General features: G+C 38.2%; 1 protein-coding gene across 3 annotated transcripts in view; it reads left to right on the top strand.

The window, feature by feature from the left end:
* The window catches only part of LOC113816608 (endosome/lysosome-associated apoptosis and autophagy regulator family member 2), a 21,778-nt gene that overhangs the window by 6,097 nt on the left and 681 nt on the right, over nt 1-15,000 (top strand). The window contains exons 2-20 of one of the 3 annotated variants that reach the window (XM_027368657.2): nt 4,459-4,582; nt 7,077-7,275; nt 7,414-7,561; nt 7,757-7,949; nt 8,074-8,312; nt 8,432-8,567; nt 8,731-8,880; nt 9,101-9,201; nt 9,338-9,448; nt 9,603-9,722; nt 10,298-10,429; nt 10,652-10,884; nt 11,231-11,372; nt 11,527-11,747; nt 12,126-12,311; nt 12,615-12,747; nt 12,849-12,971; nt 13,218-13,337; nt 13,491-15,000. The exon at nt 13,491-15,000 is cut by the window's right edge and continues 681 nt beyond it. In XM_027368657.2, the coding sequence (XP_027224458.1) occupies nt 4,459-4,582; nt 7,077-7,275; nt 7,414-7,561; nt 7,757-7,949; nt 8,074-8,312; nt 8,432-8,567; nt 8,731-8,880; nt 9,101-9,201; nt 9,338-9,448; nt 9,603-9,722; nt 10,298-10,429; nt 10,652-10,884; nt 11,231-11,372; nt 11,527-11,747; nt 12,126-12,311; nt 12,615-12,747; nt 12,849-12,971; nt 13,218-13,337; nt 13,491-13,556 (2,877 nt within the window). In that variant the 3' untranslated portion in view covers nt 13,557-15,000. Of the gene's footprint in view, nt 1-4,458; nt 4,583-7,076; nt 7,276-7,413; nt 7,562-7,756; nt 7,950-8,073; nt 8,313-8,431; nt 8,568-8,730; nt 8,881-9,100; nt 9,202-9,337; nt 9,449-9,602; nt 9,723-10,297; nt 10,430-10,651; nt 10,885-11,230; nt 11,373-11,526; nt 11,748-12,125; nt 12,312-12,614; nt 12,748-12,848; nt 12,972-13,217; nt 13,380-13,490 lie in introns of all 3 variants that reach the window. The other 2 variants (XM_027368656.2, XM_027368655.2) reach the window with 2 other exon arrangements.

The following is a 15,000-nucleotide window of genomic DNA, read 5'->3' as shown; positions in this document are numbered from 1 at the left end:
AGGGGTAGTAATATATACAATAGCTCGGCGGTAGTTTTTGGAGGAAGAAAGAAGAGGGGGGAAGGAGGACGGTGGAAGAGATACCGTAAATATTACCACATAATCGCGAAAAAGTAAAAAAAAATATATATATATGCTTGACAGACTGACCACGTTGTGCGAATAATCCTCACGAATTAGCCAACACGTCGCTTCAGATTTCAAGCTATTTATATTTTCCAATTTCCTCGTCTTGTGTCCTTGGCTGGTTTTCTGGTTGTTCATATTTTCCTTTGAAAGGTTGATGTCTTCCACGTTAAAATGGATTGGTAAAGTACCATTGTTCATGTGGAGACGAGGACCAGTATGTGTGTCTGTGACCTTGTGCATGTGTGATGTACTGTGCGTGTGATGTGTGTATGTGCGTGTGGGAGTTTTGTTTACGTGTTCGACGCTGCTTTGCGTGTTCGAAGCTGCAGGAAAACGCAGACATTTACGTCCCTCAGCGTGAGGTTTCGCCCGGGGGAGCACTTTCCGCGGCATAATGCTTCTGTGTTCAGGAGGCGAAGGAGTTTTTTTTACAAGCATATCTCCTGATTTCCTCCAGGATGCCAGACTCCCGATAAGATAACTGCCTCTAACTTCCTGTCGGTTATCCACACCTAGCTACTGCGATGCTGCTTCCTTTGTTCGGCACAGGGAGTGTGTCTTCTTGTATCTATTTATATATAGTCGAGTTATGTCTTAATTCCATATATTTCTTCTTTTCTATACCTTATTTTGCCATTTTGTTTGTTGTGTCCGTCCTTTCTTTTTAATTCACTTTACACACTGACCGCAATATGTAGAATACCTTACCTTATACCTTATGCTAGTCGTCACAGATACCGTGGATCTAGACATTTTCCGGGTCTAGATCCAGAAAATATTATGTGGAAAATTGGGTTTATTAAAGATAACCGGCAGAGCAGAACGTATATACTGAAATTCGCATGTACAGCGTGAATTATTAACGAAAAATGGCTACTTTATTCTCGCATAATTTGTAAGCTAAAGAGAGTGGCTTTAAAACCGGTTAGAAACCAGTATGCAGTAAATACGAACTTGTAATCCAATGAGAAAGAGAAAAAGAGAGAGCTGATAAAAATTGAGAGAGAGAGAGAGAGAGAGAGAGAGAGAGAGAGAGAGAGAGAGAGAGAGAGAGAGAGAGAGAGAGAGAGAGAGAGAGAGAGAGAGAGAGAGAGAGAGAGAGAGGGAGGGAAGAAGGAGGGGGGGGGGTAGGTCGTGCATATGCTGGGAGGTGGGGAATTTTCTTAATCTAGGAGATGCACGCTCAGGGAACAGTTAACTCTGAAATATTTAGTCAACTGAATTACTTTATTTCCCATAGTGCCACTAAATAGTATAAAGCAATTTCTTTGTGTTATGAAATATGGTAATGATAGAGAGAAAGAAAAAAAAAATACGATATGAAAAAGGAACCGCATTTCGGTTTGGTACAGCGGCATAGTTTGTACCAGGGAGGGGGGGGGGATTTCCAAATAACATCTAATGCTGTTTAATTCTGAATCTTTTTGTACGGAGAAAAGAGCTTGTTCAAATCAATGAATACAAATGATTATGCTATTTCACCATACGTGTATTTTTTTCCCCGTCAAACCCAAGAAATGTAGAGGCTTAGTAAAGACCTGAACCCTTGGGGCTTCGAAACATCGAGCCACGCCACTGAAGAAAGAGAAGGAAAGCGAGATAAAGAGGAAGGTGAAGAGGGAGAAAAAAGAGAAGGAGTTGGAGAGTGTGAATGGGTATTACATCTAAGCGAGGACACTGCAGTGACCTTTTTCATACAAAATTTATATGCTGGACAAGGCTACACTGTCGTGCTGAGAAAGCTTAAAGAGTGCTTAGGTTGAGACAGTTTTTGAACCGCTCTCAACTGGATCATAAGAAGATAATGATGTTTTTATTGTAAATTGTAAATGTATTCTCCAAGTTCCGGAATCGAACTGGGATTAGGTTTTCGCCCAACAACACTTTTTTCCCAGACAGATGTTGTTTCTTACGTGTTAATATGTATTTGCGAATAGTTTTTGTACCGTTGCTCTCTTGTCTTTCAGAATTTCAAAGGTAGTATAAGTCGTATATATGCATGGGAATAAAATTATTTTAAAAGGAAATTCCATAATATTAATATTTACGAAGATCGTATAAGGCTTAATAAATATTTTATTACTAGAAAATATAGATTTTTGAGCAGCAGTCAATGGCCGTACGGCGATTAATACGAACGCGGAACTTACCTAAATTGAAGTTTTTATCTTTTAACATTTGCAGAAACATCCACATAGGCATAGATCCATAAGAAATTTTATGGATAGAAGAAACCAGTTACACTAATGAGTAAAACAAAGCATAAAAAACACGACGACACCTGCATAGAGTAAATTCTCGTAAATTGAAAGTTCGTTTTCCGGTCGCCTTTGAATCCCCGGCTAATCTCTCAGCTTTGAAATGAAAACCAGAATGCCTCCCTTGCGCCTGTTTAAAAATTCACGACTGCCACGAGGCTGGTCGCAGGATCTACATAGCACACATTAATTCACAGTTCAGAAATGCGAAGTGTATTCAGTGAAATAGGCTTCCATAAATTGTACGCTAAAATTCATTCTACATGTTCGTATTGTACCCAATATCTCGTGCACGCAAACACGCATATATACAGTGATATGTACGTCGGCGCAGGCAGACACTGACACGCACACGCACGCACGCATAGTCAAACACACACAGTCAAACACACACACAGTCAAACACATACATAGTCAAACACATACACAGTCAAACACACACAGTTAAACACACACAGTCAAACACACACACAGTCAAACACACACAGTCAAACACATTCACAGTCAAACACATACACAGTCAAACACATACACAGTGAAACACACACAGTGAAACACACACACACTCATACAGAGAGAGAAAGAGAGAGAGAGAGAGAGAGAGAGAGAGAGAGAGAGAGAGAGAGAGAGAGAGAGAGAGAGAGAGAGAGAGAGAGAGAGAGAGAGAGAGAGAGAGAGAGAGAATGCTGTTATAATGTAGATGTCTGTTTCGGAGATATGATAAGACTCAGACCAGACCATATTACAAATAAGAAAATCCCAATTTGATTCTTACTGGTTTTCGAATCTTATCAGTTAAAAGAGGATGTAGGTGTGAAACGACACACATCTGATAGGAGGTTCAGAATATATCGTTGTTTTTCTCTTGTATTTGAACTTCGTTGGTTTATTAAGGTTTATGGTGTAGTTGGAGTTGATATAAGCAGTTCGTGGGACAGTTTAGGATAGAATGCGGTTGGGATGTGAATATGTACTGGGTTTTGTAATGTTTTTGATAGTGTTCTACGTAAGGTGTATATACTTAAGCGTGTTCAAGGAGGTGCACTCGTACGCCCGTGTCAGACACACTCACTCACTCACTCACACATGCACCTACACACCTACACACACACGCACACGCACACGCACACGCACACGCACACGCACACGCACACACACACACACACACACACACACACACACACACACACACACACACACACACACACACACACACACACACACACACACACACACACACACACACACACACACACACACACACACACACACACACACACACACATACATACACACACACACACACAGCGGCGCTCTGTTAAGCTTCCAGAGAATTGATAAAGAACGTCTGATGCTTTTTTTATAATACTTGATTAAATTGTGCACTTTCCGCATTTTACCAGACTTACGTAAATTATTGGTGACTTGTTCAGCATTCAACACAATGTCACCAGCTCACAGATCTTAAAATGCCCCCTCCCCTTTGGCTACACCACGAAAAGATCCATGATTTAGAAGATTGCATTGGTATCAAAGATTATTATCGCCACACATGACACCTTCGCTGTAAGCACTTGATCTGAAATGGGCTTATCTATCATGTGATTAGATTGTTGAAGGTATCTTTACCTAAATGAAAAATATTTGTTGGAGATGATATGAAAGCTTAATCTAATATTGAATATGTGTAATGAAGAACTTATATAAGAGCTCACATGTGCATATAATAAAAGACAATTAGATATTTTTAATCTTGTTTTAGTATCCACTTGTGGGATGATTAACCATTAATAGCAATTAAATTTTTCTGCAGTTGATATCAGGTTCTAAGATTCATACCTTCATATACAAATAACAAAAAACATTCAGAACTATATAACTAATTGATCACTTGATTGTATATGACATTTATTTTATTTTAGCTCAACTGCAAATAGTATTACCTCATTATTTACATCACCATACCATACAGTGATCTTGTGTATTGCAGTATCAGTGAATGACATCTATACTTGAGCATTGCACCATTAAAGTTCATCTGTTAGTATGAATATAATTGATTTCCTTACAGGGGGACTTTCACTATGAATTTACTGAATGCGATGAGAAGGGGGGCCGGTGGAGGGTGAGCGTTCCCAAGCCTGGTGTATGTGAAGGTGGTGCTCCCAATCCTCCAACTCGCACAGAAGATTGCAGTAAGTTAAAACAATACTATATTCTTTTCATGGAAAATTATATGTTATCAGTTTTGGTATACTGAGTTTGTAATAATCAAAATTGATATACGCTAATGTAGGGGTTCCTAAGTATTCTAAATCTAATAAGCAGTCACTATCTGGATGGTTTAGAGAGTTGATGGGTACTTCATGTTCAGGGCAGGGAGATGTGAAGGGATGGTGAGGTACTTTAGTTAGTATTGAGTGTCCAGCTTGCATGCATTCTTACTTACAGCTACCACGGATGGCTAACCTGGCGTGAAAAAGGGAGCAGCATTGCTAAGCCTCCCAGCCAGTCATAGCTTCTCCATCCTTAATACTTCTGCAGTGCTTCCTCAGCTAAACTTTCGAGGATCACAGAGTAGCAGGAGGCCCTAGAGGTTAAAATCATGGCCCACTGGTGTGTGGACACGCCCTGGCTTCCTAACAACTCATGCCCCACAGCCCCTTGGGGTTAATGGGTAGCTCTGGGGTGGTTGTCTTGCCAGTCTGATCTCCCAAAGGAAAAACACACCTGCAGTGCTTTTAATGAAAGGTGATGCTTTGGGGGGGGGGGGTTACTGCCCCTCATAAGCAGTTAGTGATGCGGGTTCTGGTTCCCGTTTGGTGGGGTGGGGTGGGGGGTTGACAAGGATTATTGAACTTATAGCAGACCTGTATAGTAGTACTGTAAGTGCTATGAAGTGAGATGGGGGCCTGTCTAATGTGTTCCCTGTTGATCCAGTTCTAACAGGACACTAGCTGCCAATATAGTATGAGACCTGTGGGGCAAAGCACAGTGGAATGCCTTAGGCAAATAATGGACCCTACAGACTGCTGGCCCCCATTATTTGGGATAACTTAGGCAGGGATGGCAGATGTGGCATCCACCCAGAGTGACTGCCTAAGGTTCAACCACAGTTAGGCTACCAGGGCATGGGCTTGGAACATCTCTTTATGGATGGGTGCTCTTGACTACACCTGCTATGGAGGGGCAAAAGTGGTTGAGAGTTGGAGGTTACCCTATTAAAGGTGAGAAGACCTGGCAGCTCCATGAATAGTGTGGTTAGTTGAACCTATCTGATCAGGGCTGAGCGATGCTCACCATCTCCAGGGGGGTTAGTCAGCTACCTCCAGCCGACTCTAGTTGATGAAACTATAATGTGCTCTGAGAATGAAGCATGCTTTTAGCTTTGTCTCTTATTGCTGTGAATGTCCCTACTGATGTTTGCAAACTTGATGTAAAAGAGATGGTCTATGCCAAACTCGTATCTGTGGCAGACAGTTGTCCCTGAGATTTTCCTGGGAGACTTCAATGTGGTATCCAGTTGTAACTGAGCTGGCTATGCTGTCTGACAATCCTTATGGCTTGGGAGCAGATTCTAGCTGTGAGAATAGCCTTTAGGACTTTGTTAGGTAACAGAAGTCAAGGATTACTGGCTCCTGGTATGAACACTAACCTACATCGCTGGGCACAGTATAATATGTGGCCAAGGAGATGGACCACATTCTTATCAGCACTTGGTGGAGGGTCCTCCAGGACTGTAGGAGCTTTATGCTACTGCCATATAGACTGGTTCTAGCTACCCAACTCTTGAGTCCATTGGCAAATGCCGGAGAACAAATTAGAATTTCCCCTTGTAGGAGATGCTGGAAGCTAAAGAGCCATTTTGCATAGATCAACCAAATGGTGATTGGGATTTGTGTCGTTCCTTGGTGTGGAGGAGTCAGATACTGTGAAGAGGAGGCAAGGAACAGGACCTTAGGAACCTTGCTGAGGAGACTGAAGACTGTTTCCTAGCAAATGATCATCATGCTTACCAAACCCTGAGAAGGCTGAACTCCAAGTCCTACTCACAGACACCTACATTCCACTAACTGGATGGAGAGATCATCTCAGATCATGTTGGGGTACATCTGTTAGTATGAACATAATTGATTTCCTTACAGGAGGACTGTCACTATGAATTTACTGGATGTGATGAGAAGGATGACTATCAATTTAGCTTTATGGAAGTGAAATCTGGTCAATATCCTGTTCCTTAGAGTCTCATATTCATGTCTTTTGTAACAGGTCTTTGGGTTATGGGGTAAAGTTGGCATGACCATGTATCCAACCAATGGTTACACTATGAGGCTGGCATAGAACCTGTTACTTGCACAATCTAAGATTGCCAACTCATTTCCCCATGGATGATCCTGCTCATCAGGTTCCTGGGTGGAAGAGGCCCATAGAACAACTTGAGAAGTTGTGACTTAGGCAGATTGACCAGACCTGTCCTGAGGAGTTAGAGATGGGCTCAGAAGCTAACTGGCAACTCGCCACAAGGGACCCTCGTGGCTGGAAGTGAAGGGGGGATGCAGCTATGTGCCACTATTGATTAGAGAGTGGACACTTTATTCAATATAATTATCATTACAGATAGGCAATATAGTAAAAGAAAAAAAAATTGCAAAGTTCATTTTTAATTGATTAATAACAACTCCAACACAGGTATTTCTTGTGACCCTGGCTGGTTCCTCGACCTCAACAAGCTAGAATGTTCACTCTGTCCGAACAGCACCTACTCTCTTGGAGGTGGTGTCTACTTTGACAATTGGACAAAGCTTCCTAGTGGCTTCAGCTCATACACGGAAGCTCTTAGATCAGCCTTTTCTGCTGGGAGGCGGCGAGGTGATGTGGACTGTGGAGCGTAAGTTTTAGAACTTTTATATAGTTTACAGTTGTAAATGTTTCTAACTCCACAAGAACCTTGGCCTTTTTATATAGCATAGATAATAAGATATCTTTTGTTTTTGAAAAATTTTTGTAACTATATTTTGTATTACAGATATGGTTGGCAGCCCCGTGGTGATGTTCTTGCAAGCAGAGGCGGTCAGTGTGCAGCAGTTCTTGTTTACACAGTTAAGCTGGTGAAACCAGGAGCTGTCAAATATACCTATCAATTCACAGATGACAACATTATATTTGAATTTCAGGTAAGAAATAACCTCAACTTCATGTTTATGATGATACAGTATTTAATTGAACTATGTTATACATTTGAGATGATGTAGATCATAAAAATCACAATTTAGAAATAGGCCATTAGTATAATGTTGATAATTACCATAATGATTACTGAAGGCAAAGCCAAATAGAAATTTGCTTTAATTTTCTTTCCTTATTCATAGGCCCAAGATAAAGAATGCCAAAGTATTGATGATGGTGATGACTACAAATGGCCTCCTATTACAAGGGAAGGACAATGGCAAACACGTACAGTCAAGCTCAAGCCTGGCCTCAATGTACTGCACTGGAAAACCATTGGTATAGAGGCTGGTGGCTCTTCTAGACCTGTGATGATCAAGAGTATTCAAATAAGTGGTAAGTTTTTTTTTTTTTTTCTATAGCAAGATTCTGTCATTTTCTTTATTGTGAAAGAATTGAAATTTGATTGTCCCGATATTTCAAATGGAATTTCAAATTATCCTTTGGCATATCCACACAGGTGTAGCACATTCATCTGAATGCACAGAATGCCCTGCTGGAACATACAGTGAACCAGGTGCCTCAGAATGTAAGGAATGTGAGGAAAACACATATGCCCCTCGAGGATCATCAAAGTGCCTGCCATGTGACCCTGTGACTGAATATGCACCAAAAGGTTCCGCTGAGTGCCTCCCCCGACCACCATGTACTTCACGAGACTACTATGAGATAGACTCACCTTGTGATGACAAGAACCAGGTTAGAATTTACTATTGATTGGTGTTCGGTAACATACCTTCATAATTCAGTATTTAGTGTTTTCATATTGAAGACACTGCAGTAAAAGTCCCTTGCACTAAACTTCTGTCTTCCTACAGACACGTGCTGTTTATAAATGGGTTGAGCCTCGTGTATGCCGGATAAAGATGGAGGGCTCAGTAAGGTTACCACCATCTGGAGAAATTAAGATGTGCCCACCATGCAATCCTGGAATGCACTATACTGCTGGGCAAGGTGCAGTACTGACATTGAATTATGTTATGTTCAAAGATGTGTTGCACATATTATGAAGTATGCACACTACATTTGTGCTAATAAGAGTGGAATAAGATAATACCCCTTTTAGCACTTTTTATTCTATTTGGTTTTACTCTAATAATGAAAAAATATCATACAGGTTGTGTATTTTGTCCACCTGGTGAACACAGTGATGGATTGTCTCCCTGCAAGCCATGCCCACCAAGTACTGCTCCAAATTATGGCTACCAGTACCAGTGGTGGACAGCAATGCCACCAAGAATGGCTGCAACATGCATGTCTTCTGATGGTTAGTAATTTCATAACCATACATATAACTTAAAAAATGAGGAAATAAAACTGTTTGATCTGTATTTCTGTAAATATGAAAGATATGAAAATAAGAAACACTTTCATCACACTATATTCCAAAGTAAAAGCTGATGTGCAAATTATCATTCTAATGGCTAATATAACATAATGTGATTTTTTAAATTATGTATATGACTGTAACTTTTTGTTCTTTATAGATATTGGATGTAACAACTCTGAAGGCTGGCAGGTTGCTGGTGACCATATTCATTCTGGTCGAGGACATGCTGATGATGCTTACCTTGTTCTTAGTCTCAAGGTATGTTGATGGTATTTAATTCCTCCTGAATAGTATATTTGATTGATTAATTTTTTTTTTTGAAATATTAATTCATGTTCTTACATTTTAGAAAGATTCAGAGTTGCAAAGTGTGTATGTATAAATTTTCTTAAAGGTTGGTGGATTTCGAGGACGTGAAATGGGTGGAAGACCAATGGAGGTGGGACGAATATCTTTCACTTTTGAGCTGTCATGTGCTTCTGATTGTGAATTTGTCTTCATGGAGGTTAGTCTATATTTTTTTCTCTCTTGAGTAGATATATTTACAAATGAACAATTATCATATTTACAATAGATATTACAAAAAATGATTACTGCTATGCAATCCATCTGTTGGCAGTAGTGCAAATGCAATGTTCTCATCTGAATCTTGTCCTTAGGCATCAAGCAAGAAAGGAGTGATAGTGCTGAAGAGATGGACTGGGCCTCAGCCACGAATGTACTACAATTACATTGTTACCCGTAATGACTCGTACACTTTTTCTTGGGCATTCCAAAAGGTAACTATTAGTACCTATTATCAGCAAGTAATCCTTTCATAATTATCAGGAATATAAGGGGACTGTATGTAAAAAGGCAACTCCTTTGCACTTAGGAAGCTGAGTTAGATTAACTTTGAATTCATTTGCTAAATAGAAGAAGTCAAATATTGCATTATGTAACCCTGGTGTTACACATATCATGTAACTATTAAGTAGGCATAAAATAATGTTGAAAATTATTTTTCTATATTTCATGCAGCATCTGCTGTATATATATTTTCAGATTCATGTATTTTGGTTTGAATTCTTTTTCAGTACATAAATGTAATAGGTAAATCTTACTTATTTAATCCTCCATAACTAGAAGAAGTGTATATTAGTTTTAGGAGCAACATAGTTGGGTATTTCTCATTGCCTTTTACATATTGGTGAATTTATTTTATCTTCTTCTAAATATGCATTTCCCAATGTATTACAACGAATGTGGCAAAATCAAGTTTTCCAGTGACTTTCACAAATGTTGAATAAAATGCTGAAATCCAGCTTTTCAAAAGTCTGGATAGTAAGGGTTAATGGTAATATTTTTCCTACAGGTGTCATGGGAAAAGAGCTATCTGAAGTCCAGCACATTACGCATGTATGAAACTGATATGGCCAAAGTGTTCAACATTAATGTCACCAACACCATTGATGGAGGAGCTTCATCCTGCCTACCATGTCCACAAGTCAGTGTCTTAGTTGCAGCTCTACTATTAAGGGATGAGATAACACATCCTTTATCAATCTGTGCTTTCAGTAAATCATGTTTCAGAAGTGGCTGTGATACCAGCAAACTAAATTATTTCAAGCTTGACAGTACTATTCTTTAAAGGTATATTTGTATGAGTGAAGTAGATAAGATGTAGAAAACATCTAACCAAACATACACTTTCTTTTTATACATTTAGACCTCAGAAGCAGCAGGCTGTATCCCGTGCCCTGCTGGGCAGTACATTGAGAACAGCACAACAGAATGCACTCCGTGCCCAGCCAATACTGTTGTGACAGACCCCCTTCCTTATGGACCTCAATCATGTTTGCCTTGTGGTGTTGGCCTCACAGCTCCAGACCACCTTACTTGCATAGTCCAGTGCAGGCTTACTGTCGATAACTATACTTACGACCTTACTAACATTAGCAGGTAAGACAAAACATGGGATTATACTCCCTTTCTTATGACTGCCATTCTTGGGTCTTCTAATACACCCACTTTTAAGAGTGTTTTTAATGTGATATATATTTTGAAAATGAATGCCAGTATTATCAATTTAGATTCATGTCCCTAACAAAGAAGAAGATTTTCAAAGATCAGAATTTTTATACTTAATTTATTGCAAGAATATGCATAATTTCATATATTGATCATATGAAATCCTTTAGAATGTATACAGGTTGCAGTGTATAAAAAAATCTTAAAATGCTTAAATGAATATAGAGTACTTGATATACTTTCACAAAATCTCATACACAAAAAATTCTTTTCACAGTGCACGGGCAGTGATGGGCAGTACACTCTTTACATCCTCAGGGACTAAGTTCTACCACATGTTTAATATTTCTCTGTGTGGAAATACCAGTGTAGTATGTACAAATAATGTCACATACAACATGGAGGGTGAAGTTTCAACAGTAAGTCCTGGTTTGCTATAGTAACTACTTGTGTATAAACAAAAGTATAGATATTTTTGTTCTCATGTTTTTATTGATTTTACTGATGAGGATGAAATAATTACCTTTTAATTGTTTGACCAATAGAGATTAGAAATATTTCCTCTTATTGCAGGTAGTGTCACGTGTTTGCCGGTCCACCATAGTACCAGGAGTGGAAGGAATGTCTGGTCTTTTCAGAGTTGGAGCTATTGCAACGCAGTCAGTTTCTCTTGGAGATCATCTTGTTGGAGTCACAACAAGCCCTTCATACTTGAACATTAGTGTGATCAAAGAATTTGTTCAGCCAAATCATACAAACAGAAGGGATTTGCATTTTTATTACTCAACACCAATGTAAGTGCCATTAAACTGTATGACTTTTTTTCCCAAATGATTTGATTGTACATATGGAAGGTAGATGTTGTCTGACGTGCTTATTTATTTAACAGATGTTGAACCATGTCCATGTTGACAAACGTAGAATAGGTATGAATGAGAATAAATATCTTCACAATTCAAGAGATATATTTGACTGGTTTCAAATATATATTCATCTGATGCAACGTGTATTTCTGACAAAGATATATTCGAAACCAGTCAGATACATCTCTTGTATTGTGAAGATATTCATTCTCTTTCATATCTATTTAACAGAGTGTATTAACTATTCTGTAAGAGACAGTTTTCAGATTGAGATTATACTTAACATGAAATTTCATCTCCCTGTTTAAGGTCTACTCGAGCATGTCCTGATGGCAGAAGCACAACAATAACTCTTCGATGTGACCCAGATCAGCCTGGAGATGGGAAAGTGACTTTACCACAGCAGTGTCCAGATGGCACTTGTGATGGTTGTAACTTCCACTTCTTGTGGTCATCAGCATTTGGCTGCCCTGAGTGCTCAGAGAGTGAACTGATGTAAGTTTAAACTTATTTTTTTAAGAAAGCAGACAACAAAAGAAAAAAAAAATGTATAGTGTGTGCTTGTGTATGAGTGTGCATGTTTACCTGTATACATGCAAGCATACATACACGCACATGCATAAATGCAGTACATATATGAATACATACATGTTTATAGATTTAAGTACGTATGGACGTGCTTACCTAAAAGCATATTCATACTTTTTAGTTAATTGTGGTAACACAGACAAAAATAGCAAGTTATGAGAATATAGAATCCTGGCTACTTCCAGTAAGTGATGGCTTCTTTTTTACCAGTGTTGTTCGTGGAGAGTGTAAGGATGGAAAGCAACCTGTCCACTACATCACTCCAAAGACATGCATTGCTCCTGATAATCTTCCTCAAGGGCGCACAGTTGCATGTTCCACAAGGCTGCCTTTCATTGTGGAAGTAGGTTGATTTCTTCTTTTAAATTATGCTTGATCTATACACTAACCAAACTGTTTGAAAAAAAATCAGTCATTGTTAATGCATAAGTGAAATTCTTTCAGGTTATTGTCCTGAGTACAGTAAGTATGGCTCTGATGCTGTGCCTGCTCCTCTTCTGCCTCTGGAAGAAGAATCAACGTCTTGAATACAAGTACATGAAGCTGGTTGCAAGTGCTTCTTCAAAGGTAATGAATGCTCAGATATCTTGGTAATTTATTAAGGAAAAGGGATAACAATGTTAGTCATTTTAGTCTTCACTTCTTAAAATTTGATATATGAAAAGATGAGTCAATTAACAAATTATTATATGTTATATATTGTATAATTATATGTTTTATAATCCTCCTTTGATTTTTTCAAATGATGTCTTACTGTCTGAAGTCCAGGTATGATTAAATAGATATATATTAAAGCTCCTACTCATTTTCCAGGATGGTATGATGGAACTCCCTCCAGCTGAATCATGTGCTCTGGATGATGGTGAAGAAGAGGAAGTTCAGTTTACCCAGAATGCCCCTCGGGGAATTCTTAGCAAATTGAAACACAATAAGGTTGCAGTAAGTGGGAGCAAGTTGATCACACTCAATTTAAAGGTTATAGCATTAATCATGATGCAATGAAATAAATGAAAACTGCACTGGATATATATAATGAAAATGGTGACTACTCGGTTGTTAACTGATGTTTTCTTTCTTTCTTTTCAGCCCAGAGAAGGCCGTGGATTGCTTGTAGATTCTTTGAAAATATCATCTAAAGACCCACTGACATAAAACCTTGAAAATTTCATGGCTCTGGAAAGTGAGTACAGGACCTCCAGTAAAACCAAATCAATGTGTCACTGATAGACAATCAAATGTCTGAGTGAATTGTTCTGAAGAACTAACCAGCAGGTCCTATTAATCCTTGAATTACCCTGATTAGCCTGAGAACTAGTGTACAAGTGAAGAAAACTGCACACACCCAAGATAGTACATGATGTTTTTAGGATCTACCTGAGAATACTAGTCAGCTGTCTCAAGATGACACATGTGCTCCCTTTAATTTTACTGTATTGGAAATGTCACTAAATTGATGATGAAAGTGAAAATGTTCCTTGTACAATTATTTTCTTTCTAATACTGAAGTGGTATTGTAATTTATTTCAGCAAATGATTGTCAACAGCTAAAAGTGGAAGTATTAATATAAATCTTATTGAATATTAAAATGAAAGTGGGTTCTGAGAAAAGTCAACATGTCCATTGGCACATTGAAGGTTTTAGATGCACCAATTTCATATGATATGATATACATTCATTTCATTTAATTTTTTAAGGAAAATCCTGATAGAATTAGGTGAAGGAAACCATGGTAATGTCTTGAAAATATTTCTTCAAAATTTTACTACAGATATTAACAGTAAGAAAAATGTGCCAATAATAAAAAACACACCAACATGATTAATCCACTTATGAATGATACAGTGCCAGTGTAGTGCCATGCTGAATCCTGTTGACTCTTCACACTTGGCAATATGAGTGTGAAGGTCACAAAGTAGGACATTTTGTTCTTTTTCTTTCCAGAGTTCTTAAAATTGTGTCATGGTAAATGGCTTTCTTCCCACATTTTGTGTGTAAATATATCATCTCTTCTTTTATGTAACAGTGGTCCTTGTATTGGGTTAGTCTTTCCAATTTTCCTGTAAAAGTTGGGTATTTGAATTTTTATATGTAATGTATTTAATGATCTTGATAAATAAAGGGTTATATGGCAACCTTATTGATGTTGATTTGGGGAGTATAACCAAGAAAGCATTGCTTAGTTATATTACACAATTTGTTTCTGTGTTCAACATATTACCTGTGTACAGTAATAAAATGGTACTTATGACAAATATCAAACTGATGAGTCTGCATCTTTGAAGGAAATGTGAATTTAGTTTATGAAATGACTTCAAATATATTGTGGAATATCATTACTTGGTAAAAGGCTGTGTTATAATTTTATAGTAATCTTATGTAATGATATATTCTACTCTGAGATTGCTCCAAGTATCATCTTCCAAAATATAATAAATCTCATAGTATAAGGGAACTGTAGTCCTAGTATGGTAATATATATATATATGGGGTAAAATTAGCAATGCAAACTCTGTTTAGTTTGCAACTGATAAATGCATGTGGAATGAATTTTTTGTATCTTTTATGAGATTTTTTTGAAAATCAGGTCAGGAAGTG

The sequence above is a fragment of the Penaeus vannamei genome, chromosome 34 (assembly GCF_042767895.1).
Source record: "Penaeus vannamei isolate JL-2024 chromosome 34, ASM4276789v1, whole genome shotgun sequence".
NCBI classification, from domain to species: domain Eukaryota; kingdom Metazoa; phylum Arthropoda; class Malacostraca; order Decapoda; family Penaeidae; genus Penaeus; species Penaeus vannamei.
This window is presented reverse-complemented; position numbering and strand designations above follow the sequence as displayed.